The sequence below is a fragment of the Mizuhopecten yessoensis genome, unplaced genomic scaffold, assembly GCF_002113885.1.
Source record: "Mizuhopecten yessoensis strain PY_sf001 unplaced genomic scaffold, ASM211388v2 scaffold11125, whole genome shotgun sequence".
Classification (NCBI taxonomy): Eukaryota; Metazoa; Mollusca; class Bivalvia; order Pectinida; family Pectinidae; genus Mizuhopecten; species Mizuhopecten yessoensis.
The window spans coordinates 1,087,625-1,112,205 of NW_018408892.1; the positions used below are offsets into that span (position 1 = coordinate 1,087,625).

The 24,581-nt window shown below is 35.2% G+C and overlaps 1 protein-coding gene across 4 annotated transcripts in view; it reads right to left on the minus strand.

The window, feature by feature from the left end:
• LOC110466225 overlaps nucleotides 1–24,581 on the minus strand; it is a 38,527-nt gene that overhangs the window by 12,033 nt on the left and 1,913 nt on the right. For 2 of the 4 annotated variants that reach the window (XM_021522611.1, XM_021522610.1), the window contains exon 2: nucleotides 23,819–23,989. In XM_021522611.1, coding sequence (XP_021378286.1) covers nucleotides 23,819–23,920 — 102 coding nt within the window. In that variant the 5' untranslated portion in view covers nucleotides 23,921–23,989. Of the gene's footprint in view, nucleotides 1–4,577; nucleotides 4,723–16,157; nucleotides 16,409–23,818; nucleotides 23,990–24,581 lie in introns of those variants that run through there. The other 2 variants (XM_021522613.1, XM_021522612.1) reach the window with 2 other exon arrangements.

The window sequence follows — 24,581 nt, forward strand, 5'->3', positions numbered from 1 at the left end:
CCCCCCCCAAACTAACCGCGCCCAGTTGATCGTATCATTAACACAAGAATGGAACAACATTCCCTTAAGGCGAAAAAATGTTCTCATTAATTCAATGCATAGGAGAATCCGTGCAGGGATTCGTGCAAAAGGTGCCCACACCAGGTACTGAAGTGTCATTTTGTTTTTCGCGAGTATCCCACTTTGAGTAACTACTGATGACACGAGTGACGTCACACATACTTTTCTTCTACAGTATTGTAAAAAGTAGACTTGTCCCTTCATATTGATATAAAATTTGTACAAATATCCCAAAATATCATAGGCTACTGATTGCATAATTTAATTGTGCGTTTCTTTTTTTGTTCGGTATATGTTGAGTGGTAGGGCTCACTGTTCTGTGTGCATTGTGTTAGAACGATGTTCGCAATGTGTTGTTGAGTGGAAGGACTCACTGTTCCGTGTACGTTGTATAAGACCTTTATCATTTTGGGGTAGACCTAGCACGGAGCAAGGAGACAGAGACCTTGACAAGCAAATACAGGGGTCATTTAAAAAATATTTTATATGGAACGTAGTGTATAGGGTATGTCAGTGTGTACACGCACATGTACGTCAGGTAAGCGAACAGGTAACATGATATGGAAACACATTATACATTTCGTGGCTCACTGCGGCAAGTATGTAACCGTGGTAATTGATATTTCAATGTCTCCACTAAGGATCTCACACGGGACCTCTGTTGTATTATTCTGACGCCGAATGAGTTAAAATAAATTCCCCGAGCCTCGGTGTTAGATTCACTATCGGTAAAAATGCCACAAATCCCCAAAAGGGTGTAAAATTACTCTAACACACCTTAGTTTAGGTCCAAATATAAATGTAACAAATTCTCAGGTCCCTGTGGAAGCGACCATTATTGTTCTGCCATCTTTTTTAACAATAGACTAGCCATAAGCAGGGGCGTAGCGTCCATAGAAAAAACACCGGGATTACACATAAAAATTCTGTGTAAACCAAATGTCTAGACATTGACAATTTAACAATAACAAAAGATGACATCATGTAATCAAGATAATAACATAATTGTATTTAATCATTAACTAAATAAGTATGATACTATAACATCCTTCCCGGAATCCATGTTCGTCTATTACTTCCAATCCAGTTTTTCTGGTGTTATGTTGTGGTCTGGTAAATTACAAACATCAATTTACGAAATGAAGAAAGCAGCTTATACTACCAACGTCAAAATATTTAAAAAAAATGCTATCACAAATGTTCTCTCTTGAACTTTTAGCCATAATGCTTTCTCTGGGATAGAATATCAAGTCTATCTTTTTCCTAAATAACTACCACCACCTATTTTCCTTTTCTGATGGAGAGTTGGGTTGTACAAATTCTACGTCATATTAAAACAAGAGGCCCATGGGCCTTAATGGTCACCTGAGTCCTTCAGTATTTATTTTTGTTGTTGAAATATGTACCAATTTGAGTAAAAAAATAGCTAAGTATAACGTTAACTTAAGTTTGTCAGGACCATGAGCTGTTAAATCGGCCTATTGGAACTTGTTTTTAAGTTTGAAATAGTTATTTTCAAGATAGCGGCCGTGGCAGTCAAATTGTATTTCTGATCGACCCGAAAAATAACAACACTTTGTTAGGACCATGAGTCGATCATTCCTACATGTACAAAGTTTCAGTTTAATCGGCCCAGCAGAACTTGACTTTAAGTTTGAAAAAGATTTTCAAAATGGCAGCAGTTGCAGCCATATTGGATTTCTGATTGACCCTAAAAATAACAACACTTTGTCAGGACCATAAGTTGATCATTCCTACCAAGTTTCAGTTCAATCGACCCAGCAGAACTTGACTTTAAGTTTGAAATTGTTTTTTCAAAATGGCGGCCGTGTCGGCCATATTGGATTTCTGATCGACCCAAAAAATAACAACACTTTGTCAGGACCATAAGTCGATCGACCCAGCAGAACTTGGCTTTAAGTTTGAAACAGTTTTTAAAAATGGCGGCCGTGTCGGATATATTGAATTTCTGATCGACCCAAAAAATAACAACACTTGGTCAGAGAGATGTCGGTAAACTTCCCATGAAATATTAATGAAATTCCTTTGCGAGTATTTCAGCTTAAGTTGAAAATGTAAAATGTTAACGGACGACGCACGACGCACGACAGACGACGACGGACGAAGACGGATAGCAATAGGTCACTTGAGCTAAAGCTAAATATCTGAAATAAAGCCACACGAGACTGAGTTGTCTCTTGAGAAACGTGTTTCAATGTGTTGTTGAGTGGTAGGACTCACTGTTCTGTGTGCGTCGTGTAAGAACGATGTTGGTAATGTGTTGTTGAGTGGTAGGGCTCACTGTTCTGTGTGCATTGGGTTAGAACGATGATCGCAATGTGTTGTTGAGTGGTAGTACTTACTGTTCTGTGGGCGTTGTGTAAGAACGATGTAGGTAATGTGTTGTTGAGTGGGAGGACTCACTGTTCTGTGTGCGTCGTATAAGATCGATGTTGGTAATGTGTTGTTGCGTGGTAGGCCTCACTGTTCTGTGTGTGTTGTGTAAGAACGATGTTCGTAATGTGTTGTTGAGTGGTAGTACTTACTGTTCTGTGGGCGTTGTGTAAGAACGATGTTGTTAATGTGTTGTTGAGTGGTAGTACTTACTGTTCTGTGGGCGTTGTGTAAGAACGCTGTTAGTAATGTGTTGTGGACTTTCTGCGTTCATTGTGTTAGAACGATGACGTCAATGTGTTTGTGTGCGGTAAAATTTACACTTTTGTGTGCGTTGTGTTCAATGTGTTGTTGAACAGTAGATTCCCTAAAAATAACAACACTTTGTTAGGACCATGAGTCGATCATTCCTACATGTACAAAGTTTCAGTTCAATCGGCTCAGCAGAACTTGACTTCAAGTTTGAAATAGTAGGGCTCACTGTTCTGTGTGCATTGGGTTAGAACGATGATCGCAATGTGTTGTTGAGTGGTAGGAGTCACTGTTCTGTGTGCGTTGTTTAAGAACGCTTTTGGTAATGTGTTGTGGACTTTCTGCGTTAATTGTGTTAGAACGATGACGTCAATGGGTTGTTGTGCGGTAAAAGTTACACTTTTGTGTGCGTTGTGTTCAATGTGTTGTTGAACAGTAGATTCCCTAAAAATAACAACACTTTGTTAGGACCATGAGTCGATCATTCCTACATGTACAAAGTTTCAGTTCAATCGGCTCAGCAGAACTTGACTTCAAGTTTGAAATAGTAGGGCTCACTGTTCTGTGTGCGTCGTATAAGATCGATGTTGGTAATGTGTTGTTGAGCGGTAGGACTTACTGTTCTTTGTGCGTTGTGTAAGAACGGTGTTGGTAATGTGTTGTGGACTTTCTGCGTTCATTGTGTTAGAACGATGACGTCAATGTGTTTGTGTGCGGTAAAATTTACACTTTTGTGTGCGTTGTGTTCAATGTGTTGTTGAACAGTAGATTCCCTAAAAATAACAACACTTTGTTAGGACCATGAGTCGATCATTCCTACATGTACAAAGTTTCAGTTCAATCGGCTCAGCAGAACTTGACTTCAAGTTTGAAATAGTAGGGCTCACTGTTCTGTGTGCGTCGTGTAAGAACGATGTTGGTGATGTGTTGTTGAGTGGTAGTACTTACTGTTCTGTGGGCGTTGTGTAAGAACGATGGTGGTAATGTGTTGTTGAGTGGTAGTACTTACTGTTCTGTGGGCGTTGTGTAAGAACGATGTTGGTTGGGTGGAAGGACTCACTGTTCTGTGTGCGTTGTGTAAGAACGCTGTTGGTAATGTGTTGTGGACTTTCTGCGTTAATTGTGTTAGAACGATGACGTCAATGTGTTGTTGTGCGGTAAAAGTTACACTTTTGTGTGCGTTGTGTTCAATGTGTTGTTGAACAGTAGATTTCATTCTTCTGTGTTCGTTGTGTTAGAACTATGTCGTCAATGTTTAGTTGAGTGGTAAGATTTACTGGTCTGTGTGCGTTGTGTTGGAACAAAGTTGTCAATTTGCTGTTTTTCAGTAGAATCCACCTTTCTGTTTTCGTTGTGTCAGAACGAAATTGTCAATGTGTTGTTGAGTGGCAGGTTATCATTGTTCTGTGTTCGCTGTGTTAGAACGATGTTAACGTTGTCAATGTGTTGTGTAGCGGTACGATTCAGCGGTCCGTGTGCGTTGCGGTAGAACGAAGTTATCAATGTACAGTTGAGCGGTAAGATTTACTGGTCTGTGTTAGCTGCGTAGGGACGAAGCTATCTTTTTATTACATGACGGTAAGATTGTGTTGGTTTTTTTTGTATGTCAGGGTAAAGTTTAGGGTATTTATGTTGTGTGTTTGAATGAAACAGTATGTGTCCCGTGTGTTATGCCGGTTGTGACTGTTTGTTGTATGTACTATAATGAGTATTATATCATCAATTTGATATTGGCACGCTACAAAGCTGTCAGAGGGTATTGTTGTGTAGGAAATATTTTTCTTTGTATGCCAAATGTTAGGGTTAATGTGTCATTTAACGTTTTGTTTTCTTCTAAAATATGATCATCATATATTTAAAATTTAGCTTACCTGTAGGCGTTGTTCTTCTCTCACCCCTGAATTATCGTTGCTTGTAGTTTGAGCTATCGATTCAAGAATGCGGTATCGTTATCTTTCTCCGTCCGGCCCTTACTAGAATGCACATTGCAATTTTGCACCTTAAATTTAAATACACCTTTACCCTGTTCGTAGATCACGTGTGTCATTATCTCACAAATCAAGAAATCCCTCAAGCGATAATAGAACCAAAACAGCAATATATGTGATAAACCAACCAGCCTGTTATAACTCAAATGTAAACAAGCATTCTCGAACATCTTGTTCCAAATAAATATGTTTTTAGTACATACATTGTACAGGACATATGCTCACATTAACCCTTATGTCCAATGCATTCACTGGTACATATACTCGTTAAGCTAACTAGACTTTTTTAAGCTAGATAATTGGTTAAGCGTATACACAAATGCAATTATAATGTCTTAATTTTGAATCAAATACAAGACAGGGGTTATCTGCCGCTAGCTACGGTACAGTAGTGGATACTTCGAATCAGAAGAATTTTATCGGAGTTTAAAAAATTTACCTATTTACAAGTGGTGGACAGATACTTGGGTAGGTTACCGGTTTGTATCATATATTGTACATGAACATTGTGAACCTTGAATACGATAATATTGAAGCAAATTTGAAAATATGACCTCACAAAATTCAACAGGGCCTACGGACCTGGCCGGGGTAATGGCCATGCTAGTGGACATAGCGAGTAAGGTGAGCTCATCGGTAGGTGAGAAAGTGGGTCAGACGGCCAGTAAGCCCACATACGCACAGGCTATGAACAATACAGGTGTACCGGGTATTGATGTACGTGACAAAGATGTCACACTGGATGCCAGTAATGACAACACGATGGATGCGGGCGTGACCGATGGGGTCCTATACCCCCCGGGATACGGCACTGCTAAACCGGTGTTTTTGAAAGAAACGGATGTTTTTGAAGTTGACAATATTAACAATTTTAATAAACAATGGTTAAACCACACTGAGATGTATATGAGTTTGGGCGCTGTAATACCAGCAGAACGACTCAGTGGTATTCAACGTACCGGTAATGTGTGGCGAATATACCCAGACAACATTCCTGATCGCGTGAAATTACTCTCGACCGGTGTAACCGTTAGAGGGAAACACGTGTTCCTTATACCGGAAAATCCGCGACGCCCGAGGCATGATCCAATTAGCACAACGCGAATTAAAATATCAAATGTACCGTTATCAGCTGACGACGGGCTGATTAAGCGAGGTCTTGAGGAGCAAGGATGTGTTATACTAGACCTTTACAGGGAAAAACTAAGAATTAACAATAAACTTACCAATTGTGACACAGGAGATCGTATAGTGTTTGTAAAAAAACTGACATCAGAACTGCCGAGAACGCTACGACTCGGAAAATACTACAGTACCATTTGGTATTACGGACAACCAAAGACGGAAAGACAGACAGAAAAAAAACCAGAACAAAAATGTAACAAATGTCTAGAGACAGGACATAGTACGATAGATTGTAAGAATGACTGGACATGTTTCATCTGTAAGGAACGAGGACATAAACGACAAGATTGTACCAAGGACATGAATGAGTCAGAGACAGAGTCTGAGTCAGAGACAGAGTCTGAGTCAGAGACGGAGTCGAAATCAGAGACAGAGGCAGAGATATTCACAGAGACAGCGACAAACAACGAAACTGACAATCAACAACGAGACAACGAAAATAAGGCGGAGACTGGCAATACTGTAACAGAGAAAAAACAACAGAATAGAACATCAAGGAAAGATAGAAATGGACAGACAAACTCAATCAAACAATTTTTAGTCTCAGCTAAGGAAGGTTCTAAAACACCGGGGCAAGACAGAACGAGAAGCCTGTCAAAAAAAAGACCGCCTTCAGCAACAGAATTGAATGACGCAAAAAAATCAAAGAAAGGCACAGGAGAGAATGATGGTAATACACGATGAAGAAATATATACATATTCTCTCCCTTAATGTACAAGGGCTAAGAGACAAAGGAAAGAGACTGAGAACATACGAATGGTTAAAACAACAACAAACTGACATATTAATGATACAAGAAACACACTTCACTAATGAATTATGTGATGTAATAGATAATGAGGTAAATGAAGTATTACATTGTTTCCATAATTATGGGGAACGAAACAGTAAAGGAGTATCGATACTTATAAAAAAATCACTTAATGCTGTAGTTATTAACCACAGTATTTCTGATAATGGTCGATATATTTTAATGAATTTGAAAATTGGTGATAAAATGTTTACTTTAGTAAATATATATGCACCAAATATTGAAAATGAAAGGAACGCTTTTTTTAAATTAGTAACAAAAGAAATAAAGGAAAAGAGTATAGGAAGTACAATTATTGGGGGTGATTTTAATGAGGTACTTAATCAAAGAGACAGAAAAACAATAGGAAAGATTAGACATAAAAATATAACATATGGACTTAAACAATTGATACAAACAGCACACTTATTAGATATTTGGAGGCATAAGAACACAGATAGAATACAATATACGTGGAGACGAAACAGACAAGGGGCTGCAAGTAGAATAGACTATTTTTTAACAGAAAAGGGAAATTGCAGTATTATAAAATCAGCAGATATCCGTCCAGCTCAAATTAAATCTACAGACCATCAAGCAATATCACTGAAACTATTTATAGGTGACAAAAAGGGGCCGGGTGTATGGAAAATAAATAATAGTATTTTAGCAGATGAAGAATATAATATAATAATACAAGACAGTTTAAAGCAGTCAATTGAAATATGTAACAAGGAGAATTTAAATAAGAGAACAACATGGGATTATTGCAAGACAATGTTCAAACACGAAACTATTAATTATTGTGTTAACAAATCAAAGCAACGAAAGGCTGATATTGAAATATTGGAAAATAGGTTAAACCACTTACATAAGAAAATAAATTTAACAGAAAATGAACAGGTAAAAATAAAAGAAAATGAATCAAGGCTTGAAGATTTATACGAAAATAAAGCAAAAGGCGCACAGATTCGGGCTCGATCTATCTGGATAGAACAAGGAGAGAAAAATACAAAATATTTTTTAAACCTAGAAAAACACCGACAAACACAAAAAGTGATACATGAAATTGAAGACGAAAATGGGAAAAGAGTTCAAGAACCAGGGAAAATTATGAATACTATAAAACAATTCTATGAGAAATTATACCAATCCGATCAACAGAATGGTAATGACATAGATAGATACGTACAAACTATCGAAGAAATTAAGACATTAACAGATAAAGATAGGGAATTTTGTGATGGAGAATTAACATTAGAAGAATGCACGGCTGCGGTAAAAAAGATGAAAAAAAACAAAAGTCCTGGAATGGATGGACTCTCAGTAGAATTTTATGAGTTTTTTTGGAAAAAAATAGGTACCTTAGTAACAGATGTATTAAATGAAGCTTATGCTAATGGAGAGCTCAGTGAGACCCAAAAATATGGATTAGTAACATTGATTTATAAGAAAAATGAAATTGAAAAGCTGGAAAATTGGAGACCTATATCGTTGCTGAATATAGACTACAAAATTGCAGCACATGTATTAGCGACGCGACTGAAGGAGGTGATGCCTAAAATAATAAGCACAGATCAAAATGGGTACATTAAGAATCGATTTATAGGCTTTAATATAAGGCAAATCCAAGATGTAATTGATTATTCAGAAAAATTTAATATAGACTCGTGTATACTTTTTCTAGATTTTAAAAAGGCATTTGATACAATAGAATGGGACTTCATGTATGCTAGCTTACACAGATTTGGATTCGGTAAGTCATTTATTAATTGGATAAAAACATTATATTCAGATATTAAAGGATTGGTAAAAAATAATAATTGGATATCAGGTGAATATAAGATCTCAAGAGGAATTAGACAAGGTTGTCCGCTTTCTTGTTTAATCTTTGTAATTGCGGTGGAGCTAATGGCTACCAAAATAAGAAATACTGTTGATGTGAAAGGGTTTAAATTAAACAGAAAACACATCAAAATAGCGCAGCTTGCAGATGACACTACATTATTTTTGCAGTATAATGATATTCGTAAAGCTATTCAACTTGTAGAAGAATTTGGAAAATTCTCAGGATTGAAATTAAATAAAAATAAGACTGAGGGCTTATGGTTGGGTAGCAATAAAAGAAAAGGAAAACATTACGAGGGGATTAAATGGAAAACGGAAATTAAATCACTTGGAATATACTTTGGGACAAATACAAAAGTCTGTAATAATTTGAATTGGGAAAGTAAAAAGACAACAATGGATGAAATGCTTAAAAATTGGAAAAAAAGAAAACTCACTTTCATCGGAAAATCCGTTATAGTACAAACTCTTTTAATTCCAAAAATAACATATTTAGCAAATATGCAAATAATATCAAAGAGTCAAATAATTGAATTAGAGCAAAAGGTCTTTTGGTTTATATGGGAAGGTAGTGAAAAGGTGAAGAGAAAAACGATGATAGGACCGTATGAACAGGGCGGGCTGAAAATAAGAGATATTCAGTCACATATAGATATGTTGAGAGTGGGGTGGGTGAAAAGATTAATTGATGGCAGTGAAGCAAATTGGAAATCATTACCAGAAAAAATGTTTGATAGATATGGAAAAAAATATCTCATTTTTAAAATGAACATCGGTAAAATAACAAATCTTGGGAAAACTGATATATCTGATTTTTACATTGATATGTTAGAGGCGTGGATACGGCTAGGAGGGGGATTGAAACGAAATTGTAAAACATTTTATGATGTAAGAAAGGAAGTTATCTGGGGGAACAGCAATATAAAATTCAAAGGAAAATCACTTGTTTACAAACACTGGGCTGATAGTAACATAATAACAATCGATGATATTATTAATAGACACGGGAAAATAGACGAACAAAACATATTGAATAAATTACAAGATACTAGAAATTGGATAAGTGAAATAAACACTTTAAAAAATGCAATACCAAAAACGTGGTTAGATTTATTAAAAACAAATGAATCAAGATGCACACAAGTAAAATGTAGCAAAGGATTTCTAACATATGATGGAAAACAGTATAAACAGATAGAAACTATTAATAATACATTTTTGTACAATGCGTTTATAGCAAAAAAGTGTATAAAAACGCACTCCATTGAAAAGTGGAAGAGAGTGCTGAACATAGCAGGATCACAACTTTTTAATGATTTGACTCAATTTATATTTTATAATCTGAAAGATAACCGTCATAAAATGTATAGATGGAAACTCTTTCAAAACATATTACCAAATAAAGTACTGCTAAATCAGTGGAAAATCGAGGATAATAATTTATGTAACATTTGTAATGTCACAGAGGATTATAGACATTACTTTATTGAATGTGACTATTTGAGTATATATTGGGCAAGAATAACAAAACTATTTAAAGGTGTTGGATATACAGTAAATATGCAAAATCTAAAATACATTGTAGTTGGTTACAAAATTAATTGTAATAGTTACACAGAGGTCAATATTTTACTTACTATAATTGGATACACCATTTATAAAGTATATCATATTAGCGAACAGAAACAGAAAGGAATTAATTTGTTATCCCAATTTAAGTATGAATTAAAAATGTTACATACCAAATATAAGAATAATAGGAAAAGTGCAATCAATTATTTCATCGAAAACTTATGAATTTATGTATAATGTATATAGACAGAGTGATAGATGTATGCCATGACATGAATTAAAAATGTTACATACAAAATATTAGAATAAGAGGTACAATCAAGTATTTCATGGAAAAAATATGAACTTACATATAATGTTTATGGTATAAATGAATGAATAGTTGGATATGTGAATGGATAGATTTATAGATGAATGGAATGAAAGATGAAGATGAACAAATGGAAAAAGTAATGAGTAAATGTAACATGTACTTGAAATAATGAATGGATAAATAAAAAATAAAAAAGACAACAAGCATTATGATGAACATTTCAATCAAGACAGCTCATTACAATGACCAACACAGTGGTTTTTTTTTTTAAATGGATAACTTTTTATAATCTATCTAAATACTAAATATAATGGTATATTTATTTTTGTTTATCTTTTATTTCGATCTCCTTATATAATAAATTATTATTGTTGCATTCAAATATTGGATATATTATTTAAATGAAACATATCAAAACCTATTTTTTATTTCTTTATTTGCTATATATTATTATTTTATTTCATTAATAACCTATGTGATTTAAAACATACTTCACATTATTATCATTATATGTATTGGAAAACATAATTAAGTATAAAGAAAAGGAATGCCAAAATATATCATGTTCTCGTAATGCATAATATGAAATATATTATATATAGAATAACGCTACAAAAAATAAAAAATAAAAATAAAAACAAAACAAAAATATTAAGAAAGGTGTTTTTTATGGAAAAAATAAATTCAAAATGGTATTTATATAATTATTATTATTTGGCAATAGCAATCGTAAACAAATAATAATGAAAACGCACACTGTCACGGTATTGTTATTGATGATGCTGAATGATTAACACTGAGTGCAAAAAAATAAATAAAAAAAAATAAAAAAAAATAAAAAAAAAATAAAAAATAAATAAAAGACAGGCTCCTACTAGTTGGACTTTACGGCATACGTTCTGACCTAGGCGCACCTGCTCAAGATCGAAGTTCACATGCCAGAGTTTACACGCTATACAGAGTCTCTATTAGGTGTAACTATTTTCAAAAACAGATAACAGATAACAATCAGGTCAAATTTCTTAAGTTTAGTCTGCTCTGGTATAGCTTTAGTTTGGTCTGGCAATGGCTGATTTCAACGTTCTTGTCCCACATGTATCTCAAAAGTGTAACGTGATTCAGACTGGAATGGTGTAGACTTTTACCAATTACATGTATGCAGATCTTACAGCAACAGAAGAATCTATATATTTATACGCAATATTGTGTACAGTTTTAGCAGCAGAACGAAGTTAATGTTTAGAACTCTAGTACAAATTGTCCGGGCATTCTCTGTCAAAATTGTAAAAGACCATGGTTATTTTAACTGCAATGGTACATTAATGTTAAGTATTATGTTTATTATTATACTTTTCAATCAGTAGCACATATTATACTAATTATGTCTGATATTCTATACTATTTTTGTCAAATCGCCCTTCGTCCGTGGTCCGTCCGTAAACAATCCTTGTTATCGCTATTTCTTGAGAAGAACAGAATGGACATTTCGCAAACTTGATGTGTAGGTTCCCCTTGGTACCTAGATGTGCCCATTCAATGTTGAGTGTGACCAAGAAAACAAACAATAGCCGGCAGGTGGCCATTTTAGATTTTGATTATCCCTTTCTCGGTTGTGCCTGTGAAGAAGTTAAAGTGATTGCGGAAAACAAAATGGCTGGGTGGCAGCCATCTTGGAGTTTAACACATTTTATATCGCTGTTTCTTGAGAAATACTTGAGTCGTATTTCTAAAACTTGAAAAACAGAAAGTTCTTATAGATCTTTCTCAGATTTCATAATTATGTAGGTTTCCTTTGGTTTCTAGTTGTGCATTCTTAATTTTGAGACTGATTGAAAAAACAAACAACAGCCAACATGCAGCAATCTTGGATTTTAACTGTTTAAATTTGTTATTGCTATTTCTCAGAAAGTTCTTCTTAGATCTTCTTTAGATTTCATATGCAGGTTCTCCTTTTTATCAAATGATAAATGCTATAGGAAAACGTCTCAAACGTCTTGGAACATTACCAAGGAAAGAATTAACATTGGATGGGGAAAATGAAGTGAAAGATGCTATTAAGGTTAGTTACTTTTACACATTAAAAGATCAAAAACTAGCAGCTTTCATATCCTTCAAAGTACTTTTATGGTTACATATATTATTCAAATATTTCCTAGACATTTCAAACTCTACATACATTACCGTAATATTTGTTACCAATATTACAGATACTCTTGGAGGATCTGCCCGAAACGGTTGGTTATAGAACCATGACCAATATACTTCGACGAAAAGGAATGCATGTAAGAAGGTGTGTAGGTACTGTACATATAATAATGTTATAGCAGATACAATGCATGTCTTTTCATACAATAAAAGTTCAGTAAGTTACACAAATCATCAGTTTGAAGTTGATATCAACCAAAAACGTAGCATACAAGCAGTATCATGATTAATATCCTAGTTTGCTGTACCATCTCATAACGACTAGTACAAATTGTATGAAAATATATTGTTGTGCTCAGCACACGGAATATCTATACAACAGTAATGGTCGTGCCCAATTTGTCTCACGATAATGACGGAATAGAAATATTAATAAAACATTCATGTGTCAGAAAAAATGGCCATGGAAGCTTTGAGAGAAGTTAATCCAAACGGCGTTGAATTTCGTCGGAGACGCAGGATTCAAAGACGAATATACAGATCAATGGGACCAAACCATGTGTGGCATGTTGATGGATAATTATTTGGAAATCTTAATTTACAATGATAGTTAAAGATAATTAGATGTCATAATTAGCTCCTTCATGGAACAGTTTTAAATACGAAGACCTGTTTAGAGGCAAGTGACATTTTAAAAACGAAAAATATATTTGTGACAAATAATATTTTTTTCCTTCAAAACCATCTGATTTAAAATTTGCAATATTTGTGAGAAAACTCTTATATATCACTAAACTCGAATCTGTATATTCAAAGGACACTATGTCAAACATTTAAGTGCATGTGTGTTTATTATCTTTATTAGATATGATCAAATTTAACCATACGGGTGCGCAATTCATGGCCGTACTGACGAGTAAGCATAACGTATCATGATCATTTTTACACGCTCGTCAAAATTTGACGGCAGTATTATGGTATGGCGTTGTCCGTCCGTCCGGTGTAAACGTTTGTTTGTCCGGAGATCCCCTCCTACATTTATCATCCAATCTCTATGAAGCTTTTTTTGCAAAAGTCATTGCCCTTTTTTCTTTCAGTATTCGAACCTTGTCCGGAGATCTCCTCCCACAGTTTTTAAAAGACCTCTTTAAAGTTGGCTCATATAATGATATACAGTAGTGTTTTCATGAGTGTTATTTTGATTCGACTATTTTCGCAAACGTTATTGCAATTTGTTTATTTAAGTTTTTAAATCCTCTTGATCTCTATCGATCTTCACCCTCAGTTTTCAACCAGTTTCTTTCAATCATTTTTGACCTTGCTATGCCATGAACTTGTACGTTTTTGATTTGATTGTGACTGCATTTTGATAAGACAACTAATGTTTCATTTCTGTATTTGCATTAATTTTGATACAATAATACATTGTTCTTTGGCATTGGACGGGCGATTATTTTTCCGACCCACGGTACTCTTGTTATTTATTTTGTCGTTCTATGAAAACGATATAAAATACGTACTATGAATATACTTGACGTCACCCTATTTTCCCGCTCGTCGTTATAAAGGAAGAATCATTTGCTTTTCAGTGTGTATACCGAATATAATTTAACACTGGTGTTCATTTACACGTATTGCATCATATTTGCAAAATAAATTATTAAACGTTTTGAGTTCAGTTGCGATAAATTACTACACTGGCAACATTTTGTATTGCAAAAGGCACATTTCTCCTTCTGTTTTATAGTTACTCCAGGATGATCATGTGGTTGACAGTGGGGCCTGCCAATAACGACCCCAGGGCTGTTGCAACAAATTAGTATCTTTGCGCAACTAGAGTAAAAGGTGACAACACCATGCCGTACCAATTAACAGCATCATTTGGCTGTCAACGCATTAGCTTAAAGTGTTGTACAAAAACACACAAGCGATTAGCACCTTTCAATAAAAAAACAGTGAATTAGATACAGTAGAGCCAAAATGAAAACTGCTTCATACAGCCTAATGTGTTGATACCTTGGAGGCGACGGATGAAACTCCATATAGGTCGAAAGAAATGTCAAAAAATATGGATGGGGAAGTATGTAAGTCCCATATTTTCATGAATTTAATATTTCAATATTGGATATCAAAAGCACGTCAAGCACATGAGTATATTCTGAACCATGTCACTATTTGAATGAATTAAAACGTGGCATGCAAGTTACGGCAAACCTCGGGGACTAAAGTTTTCATGCAATGCCGACCACCTATTAAATATATTCATCGATGCCTAACTTGGATTTTTTTCTGTTTCCTGATGAACTTCTATTTAGCGACTTCGTATAAGGCCGAAACAGTTGTATCACGTAATCTAATTAATTATTTGGCTATATTGCATCTATAATTCTAAACATGCATTATAGTGCTGTTATTGTGTGATTCTGTACATATTTAAATATTTCAGTTGTGTTGCATGGAGAAAATTCCATGAAAGCTGTCGATTTAAAACTAAGTCGAAAATAGCAGAAAACTGAATCAATCTTAATTTTTCTTCTGTTGTTATTTTTCAGGAGAATAAACAAATGCATATGTCAATACAGAAAACCACTCATTTTTCGCCATCATGTTACTGTTGCGAAGGAACATTCATAAACGTTACTTTGTCACGAAGGGATGCTAATAAACAATCTTTTGTCCAACCACCTCTACACAAAAATGCAAAGGAATTAAGTGACGAAAACGTGTGGAACAAGTACGGATATATGGAAATATCGTGTCCTAAGAAGTTTGTGGAAGGTAAATCTAATCTGCAAATGGGATCCTTGTCACTGTGGTAAAAACAAACTTTTTCCAGCTGATTTTTTTGGCCCGGGGAATTTCTTTTAACTCAATCGTCGTCATAAAAATACATCAGACGAAATATCAATTACCACGGGCACAATGAACTGAACCTGAACCTGAGTCACGAAAAAGACTATAACGACTGTGGTTACCGTGTACATAATTTCTTACCTGTTCGCTTACCTGTTGTCACTTATATGTGCGTCTACACACTCTGATACACCCTTTACGCTACTTTCCATATACAAAAATTGAAATGACCCCTGTTTTTGCTTGTCTGGTTCTCTGTCTCTTCTATCCGTGCTTGGTCTCACAGGACGTAAAACACAAACAAACCCAAAGGATAAAAGTAAATATTTTTCTTTGTATGCCAAATGTTAGGGTGAATGTGTCATTTAACGTTTTGTTTTCAAAAAGCGGTAAGGAGTGACCCAGTCACACAGGAGTACTGGTCTGTGTTAGCTGTGTAGGAACGAAGCTATCCTTTTATTACATGACGGTAAGATTGTGTTTTTCGTATGTCAGGGTAAAGTTTAGGGTATTTATGCTGTGTGTTTGAGTGAAATAGTATGTGTCCTGTGTGTTACGCCAGTTATGACTGTTTGTTGTATGTACTATAATGAGTATTATATCATAAATATGATATTGGCACGCTAAAAAGCTGTCAGAGGGTATTGTTGTGTAGGAAATATTTTTCTTTGTATGCCAAATGTTAGGGTGAATGTGTCATTTAACGTTTTGTTTTCTTCTTAAATATGATCATCATATATTTATAATTTAGCTTACCTGTAGGCGTTTTTCTTCTCTCACCCCTGAATTATCGTTGCCTGTAGTTTGAGCTATCGATTCAAGAATGGGGTATCGTTATCTTTCTCCGTCCGGCCCTTACTAGAATGCACATAGCAATGGTTCCGCCGCCACACTACTCACCAGGGGCGCGCGTGTACTAGGGGTTTATTACCGATGCCAAGATGGCGGTCGAGTGTTTTCAGAACTGGTCGGTACAGAAGCTGAAGACTGAATTGAGGAAACGGAGTGCTACTACCTATGGCAGAAAAAGTGATTTAGTTGAGAGGTAAAACATATTTTATTTCATACTGAATAAAAGCTGCATTTATTGTTGCCTTTCTATCAGTTTCACCAGTCAGCTGTTCGGGTAATCGACTGTCACTGTCGGTGTCATCGAAAGTGAAAGTAAGTTTGGGGACAGGTTCGAAATACATAATTATTATATTCGTTTATTTTTTTGATCGGCGTAGATCTGTTGAAATTGGTTGAAATGGGTATCTTAATCGGGTAATAAGACAAGAGCTTAAGCAGAAAAAAGGTTACTTATACTATATATATAATCATGATCATTAGAAAAACTGTGACAAGACAGCATTCAAGTCCCTTGTTTTTTAAGACTTATTTGTGAGCATCAAATCCATGTTGTCTCTTATCCCTTGGCCTGGCTGGCCATGAAAGTGAATATTGAAGGCACACTCCATCCTTAAGGCGTCCTCGTTCCTCTGAAATATTATAGTATCAGTTATACATACGGTAGTATAAAAGATGGCCACCAGACATTGACAGCCATTTTGAATTTTGACAGTTTCAAGTTTGTTTAATATTGGTATATATATATATATATATCTCCTTAGTAGTAACCATTTGGTTATATGTAAGTGTATCAAACATTAGTGCTCTTTATCATAAATTCATGCATATCTAACAGTTTTACAGTAGTTTGAAACTGAAAATTTAACCTACCTCCTTCCAATTCTTCTATGTAGGTGTCATTTTGTCAATGTCTCTGAAAAGAAAAGAAAAACCACAAAGCAACACGAATAAATGTAACAAATAATTCATAAAACAAAAATAATTAAAGATCCATGTCCTGCTGCGGCAGACAAAACACTACAGAATTCTACTGTATTTAGATATGTATAACAGTAGTGACGATCAGGTAGCTCAGTAGGTTTAGTATACTGATCTGGAGTCTGGAGTTGAAATCATGAGCACATATTTATGAAACCATTCTCCAGGTCTTGCTCAAACTCAGATTTTGTACTCAAGCCCAATTGATTGTAGAGAGACTAATCACTTCAAACCACTTCAAACCTTAAAATCAGAAGAGCTTATTCTTGAAATAAGAATGTTGGTTTGAGCACAAAAATGGTTTCATGATTTATCAAAGATATATACACATACCAAACAAATAAGTTTCCTATATATGGATAGTTCCAGTTTTCGGAAGTGCTACATCCTTAAATGATAAAAAGTGTTCAGGGCTTTTAGCTGAATCTTGGCATTTAACAATTTCAAAAGTAAAATAGAATTCTTCTTGAATTTTTGAGTGTCAAAACATAGGTCAAATAAACCTGTCTTTAAAACCAAGGAGTCAAATTTTATTTTAGGGAGTCAAAACATGCTCTAAAATATCAGTCTAGCGTCAACTGAAAGCCCTGGTAACTCTGGCTTATACTTCTTCTAATTGTACAGCAAAACGTGCTCAGCTTCCATAAGTACACTGTGAACAAGTTGAGCGATTTTTCTTGTGATTTAATTTTTCTATTATTCAGTAATTGTTATTTTAAAAGCAACACAATTGCTATTCGCTTATTTGAAAAGAAGCTGCATGATGCTTGTCGCTTTGAAGTGTGGCTGCCCAAGTTGTCATATGCAAAATTAATAAATGACCTTATCAAGTGTCCTGCCCCTTACAAAGTCATTCCTATGTTTCTATGCCAACTACATGTAGACATCATTATTTTTATTATGATGTTCATATTCATTGCCATAGCTTATGTGTTCAAAACTTTTATTACATTTTTGTTATAAATCAGATATTGTTTTTGTTATTTATAATATGAAATGTAAATCTGGCATAATGATTATGACAATTAGCAAACCAGCATCATCAATTCTAAACTATAACACTACAACATGACCACTGATCCCCTTCTGATAATTTTTTCTTTCTGATTTTGCCACACATAAGTATCTCCGCGTGTAAACCTCTAACACTGTTGGAGTAGTATTTCCCCCTATCATCCTCGGAATAAATATGGTGGATAGGTAAGCATTTTTTTATGTTGGCAAAATATTGAAACTATGTTTCTATAGAGCAGGATTTCTAACATTTAACAGTGCACATAATGAATGCCAATAACAACTTTAGGGTAAGCACAATATCTAGGGTAGGCACTGCAATACTAGCCAGAGTTTCCGCTGGCCCTGACACCAGACTTAGATATTTTGACATATAGATGTCTGGTACCAGACATCAACATGTAAAAATGTCAGACACCAATATGTCAAAATGTCCAAGTCTGGTGTAATGGCTAGAGGAAACTCGGGCTAGTACTGCAGTTTTTATTTTACATACTACTGTATGTTTACATAAATCCTAGACTGTTTGAGGCGAGTTTTAAACCATGGAAAGGATATAAATAAGTCAACAAATCATTCAGATAGGGAGTAATGAAAGAGGAGAAGCAAAAAGTTTCCTATTTCATACCTAATCATGTTTTAATAATCAGTTTGTGGTACACGGACCGTGATACACAGCAGTACTTCACCTGTAAGCTCACCATTCATCAGCGACTACAGGCGTCAACGTGAAATTAGGCCGTATACACCCGATCGCGCCTCCTTTTAAAAAGAGCGATACACCCTAGTACACCCGCGACCTCTAGGGGACAAAAATGTCGCGGTGGGAACCATTGTGCACCTTAAATTTAAATACACTTTTACCCTGTTCGTAGATCACGTGTGTCATTATCTCACAAATCAAGAAATCCCTCAAGCGATAATAGAACCAAAACAGCAATATATGTGATAAACCAACCAGCGTGTTATAACTTAAATGAAAACAAGCATTCTCGAACATCTTGTTCTAAATAAATATGTTTTTAGTACATACATTGTACAGGACATATGCTCACATTAACCCTTATGTCCAATGCATTCACTGGTACATATACTCGTTAAGCTAACTAGACTTTTGTAAGCTAGATAATTGGTTTAGCGTATACACAAATGCAATTATAATGTCTTAATTTTGAATTAAATACACGACAGGCTCCTACTAGTTGGAATTTACGGCATACGTTCTGACCTAGGCGCACCTGCTCAAGATCGAAGTTCACATGCCAGAGTTAGCTATTTTCAAAAACAGATAACAGATAAAAATCAGGTCAAATTTCTTAAGTTTAGTCCGGTCTGGTATAGCTTCAGTTTGGTCTTGCAATGGCTGGTTTCTACGTTCTTGTCCCACATGTATCTCAAATGTATAACGTGATTCAGACTGGAATGGTGTAGACATTTACCAATTACATGTATGCAGATCTTACAGCAACAGAAGAATCTATATATTTATACGCAATATTGTGTACAGTTTTAGCAGCAGAACGAAGTTAATGTTTAGAACTCTAGTACAAATTGTCCGGGCATTCTCTGTCATAATTGTAAAAGGCCATGTTATTTTAATTGCAATGGTTCATTTATGTTAAGTATTGTGTTTATTATAATACTTTTTAATCAGTAGCACATATTATACTTATCTATGTCTGATATTCTATACTATTTTTGTCAAATCGCCCTTCGTCCTTGGTCCGTCCGTAAACAATCCTTGTTATCGCTATTTCTTGAGAAGAACAGAAAGGACATTTCGCAAACTTGATGTGAAGGTTCCCCTTGGTACCTAGATGTGCCCATTCAATGTTGAGTGTGACCAAGAAAACAAACAATAGCCGGCAGGTGGCCATTTTAGATTTTGATTATCCCTATCTCGTTGTGGCTGTGAAGTAGTTAAAGTGATTGCGGAAAACAAAATGGCTGGGTGGCAGCCATCTTGGAGTTTAACATTTTCAATAACGCTGTTTCTTGAGAAAGTATTCCTAAAACTTGAAAAACAGAAAGTTCTTATAGATCTATCTCAGATTTCATAACTATGTAGGTTTCCTTTGGTTTCTAGTTGTGCTTTCTTAATTTTGCGATTGATTGGAAAAAGAAATTTGCTAAGATGCAGCGATATTGGATTTTAACTGTTTTAATTTGTTATTGCTATTTCTCAGAAAGTTCTTCTTAGATCTTTTTTATATTTCATATGCAGGTTCTCCTTTTTATCAAAAGATAAATAAGAAAAGGGTTAAGAAGGTAAAATTAGAGAAAAGATCAGTCTTACAGAGAACCAATAAATATCATTCAAATGTGGGCGCCAAGATCCCTCTGGTATCTCTTGTTGTATATATACGTACCATTCTAATTAAAAGGATTTGTTCATTTAAAAAGTGAATGAGAGCCTTGAAGTCCTGGCTGCAGAGAACTATCCATACAGAGATATACCAGAAATGATATACACACACTACGATATCGTTTAAGGTACAAGTTTACTATTGGTTAATAAACAAGACAATTTGGTGAATTATAGTCATCCGCCTTATGTGAAATATCCTAGTTTGCTGTACCATCTCATAACGACTAGTACAAATTGTATGAAAATATATTGTTGTGCTCAGCACACGGAATATCTATACAACAATAATGGTCGTGCCCAATTTGTCTCACGTTAATGACGGAATAGAAATATTAATAAAACATTCATGTGTCAGAAAAAATGGCCATGGAAGCTTTGAGAGAAGTTAATCCAAACGGCGTTGAATTTCGTCGGAGACGCAGGATTCAAAGACGAATATACAGATCAATGGGACCAAACCATGTGTGGCATGTTGATGGATAATTATTTGGAAATCTTAATTTACAATGATAGTTAAAGATAATTAGATATCATAATTAGCTCCTTCATTGAACAGTTTTAAATACGAAGACCTGTTTAGAGGCAAGTGACATTTTAAAAACGAAAAATATATTTGTGACAAATAATATTTTTTCCCTTCAAAACCATCTGATTTAAAATTTGCAATATTTGTGAGAAAACTATTATATATCACTAAACTCGAATCTGTATGTTCAAAGGACACTATGTCAAACATTTAAGTGCATGTGTGTTTATTCTTATTTTTAGATATGATAAAATTAAACCATTCGGGTGCGCAATTCATGGCCGTAGTAACGAGTAAGCATAACGTATCATGATCATTTTTACACGCCCGTCAAAATTTGACGGGAGTATTATGGTATGGCGTTGTCCGTCCGTCCGGTGTAAACGTTTGTTTGTCCGGAGATCCCCTCCTACATTTATCATCCAATCTCTATGAAGCTTTTTTTGCAAAAGTCATTGCCCTTTTTTCTTTCAGTATTCGAACCTTGTCCGGAGATCTCCTCCCACAGTTTTTAAAAGACCTCTTTAAAGTTGGCTCATATAATGATATACAGTAGTGTTTTCATGAGTGTTATTTTGATTCGCCTATTTTCGCAAAAGTTATTGCAATTTGTTTATTTAAGTTTTTAAATCCTCTTGATCTCTATCGATCTTCACCCTCAATTTTTAACCAGTTTCTTTCAATCATTTTTGACCTTGCTATGCCATGAACTTGTACGTTTTTATTTGATTGTGACTGCATTTTGATAAGACAACTAATGTTTCATTTCTGTATTTGCATTAATTTTGATACAATAATACATTGTTCTTTGGCATTGGACGGGCGATTATTTTTCCGACCCACGGTACTCTTGTTATTTATTTTGTCGTTCTATGAAAACGATATAAAATACGTACTATAAATATATTTGACGTCACCCTACTTTCTCGCTCGTCGTTATAAAGGAAGAATAATTTGCTTTTCAGTGTGTATACCGAATATAATCTAACACTGGTGTTCATTTACACGTTTTGCATCATATTTGAAAAATAAATTATTAAACGTTTTGAGTTCAGTTGCGATAAATAACTACACTGGCAACATTTTATATTGCAAAAGGCACATTTCTCTTTTTGTTTTATATTTACTCCAGGATGATCATGTGCCTGCCAATAACGACCCCAGGGCTGTTGCAACAAATAAGTATATTTGCGCAACTAGAGTTAAAGGTGACAACACCATGCCGTTCCAATTTGGTATCATTTGGCTGTCAACGCATTAGCTTAAAGTGTTGTACAAAAACACACAAGCGATAAGCACCTTTCAATAAAAACAGTGAATTAGATACAGTCGAGCCAAAATGAAAACTGCTTCATACAGCCTAATGTATTGATACCCAATGAGGCGACGGATGAAACTCCAAATAGGTCGAAAGAAATGTCAAAAAAATATGGATGGGGAAGTATGTAAGTCCCATATTTTCATGAATTTAATCCATTTCAATATTGGATATCAAAAGCACGTCAAGCACATGAATATATTCTGAACCACGGCACTATTTGAATGAATTAAACTAACAGGACGTAAAACACAAACAAGTCCAAAGGATTATAGTAAATGTATCCTGTTATTTAGATACTTCTGCACGACGTCATACATAAATCTACAATTCCCCAACTGTTGACAGTAACACACGAACTTCCTTCAAGTGATATATTTATAATATGCAATTTCTAAAGTATCCTTCGTATACCTGCAGCGATAGCAATCAAACGAATTTACATATAATAGTTGAGTTTGCCATGAATAAGAATAAGTGTTCATGTAAAATATGCTATGATTTAATGAATATACGATCTTATCATTCCAATGTATACATTATATAACGTCTTATCTTCTTTACAGATAGTGAATGAAAGTCTATTATAGCAGCAATGGTCATTTAGGGACATGCCAGGTTTTGGTGGTAGAGGAAAGCTAGACCTCTTGAAGAAAAATCACTGACTTACGGCAAGTACCTTGCAACTGCCCCATGTAGGTCTAGAACCCGCGACCCAGTTGTGGAGGGCTAATGGTAGCAGAATGCCAGACGCCTTAACAACTTGGCCAACTCGGCCTCTGGGCTATGAATAAGAAAGAGGTCAAGTAATCCAGCCTCAATTCCTTAGGCTTTCGTCTAACGCCGTTCCTACAGCGTCTCCTTCCAAGTCTTCCAGCTCAAGTGTAAAACACCTTACATTAATAATAATAATAATAATTCGAGGTTCTTATATATCGCTTTATCACACCCTAGTTCGTAGGTCGTCTCAAAGCGGTTCACAAATTATCATCCGTGGGTATAGGGTCTTTGCAACCAGCCAATATCTTCCACAACTACCTGGGGAGCATACAGTTGGTGCTGCCATTTCGGCGCTCACTACTAACATTCAACAATTCTAGCACTGCCCAAACACGTACTCATTTACAGCGGAGTAGACTTGAACAAGCAGAGTAAAGTGTCTTGCTCAAAGATTAAACAAAGTGCCGTGCCGTGACTCGAACCCGCAATGTTCATTTGTATCAATAACACTGTCGAGCATGAACATATCAAAAAGCTTTTTGATATTATATTCGGTTGATTACACTCATTGACAAAATACATGAATATGGTTTTTATTATTATTATTGCTGTCAAATACACCTCAATACCAATATACATACTTTCGAGGTTATAAACACATCCTCACGCTTCAAGTTGGTACCTTCCATATATTCTTGTAGTGCTTTTCCAATGGCCACCTCATTAAAAAGGCAAATGCGCATCTATTTGTCGGTACCCCGGCCCATTTCCATTGCTAGTTTTATTGAATCTTCTATCTTCTCGTCTGAAATCTATAAATAACGACCACGTTTCAGGTTATCCGTCGCTCTCTCATAATCATGTTTTTTAATTAGTGGTATGTTTTGGTTTACTGCAATGGTATACATACATATGCTAATAAGAGTAATATTGAAAACATATGTATGTGTAACATAAGGAAAATCTACATATTAAAGGACTACCAATCCCTGTCACACTGAATTCGAAGGAAAAAAACACTGGAGAATACCACATCCTTTTAAATATAAATGTAGCTCGACTGCACCAGAAAAGTACCGTCAATCAGGTACATCATTTGGTTAGAGAGCAACTAGAATGATCGCATCATCGATGGTACTATGCCAGGGGTTTTGCTCGCTGACGTTCTCTGCACCCCTGGAATAGGTCATAACATAAACAAAGTCCCAGTGTGCGTCACTTTCAGGATGAAACAAGAAGACTAGCTTGAACCTTTGATATACATCAAATCATCTCGCAGTTGCGTAACGGTAAAATTGACTGGCTTTGAAGTCGTGTATTGCCCCTCCGGAATTTGCAAAGGATTAGTATCAGCCTAGGGATTTGTCAGTTTGTTTTTACCCGAGACCAATCAAATAGCTTCCA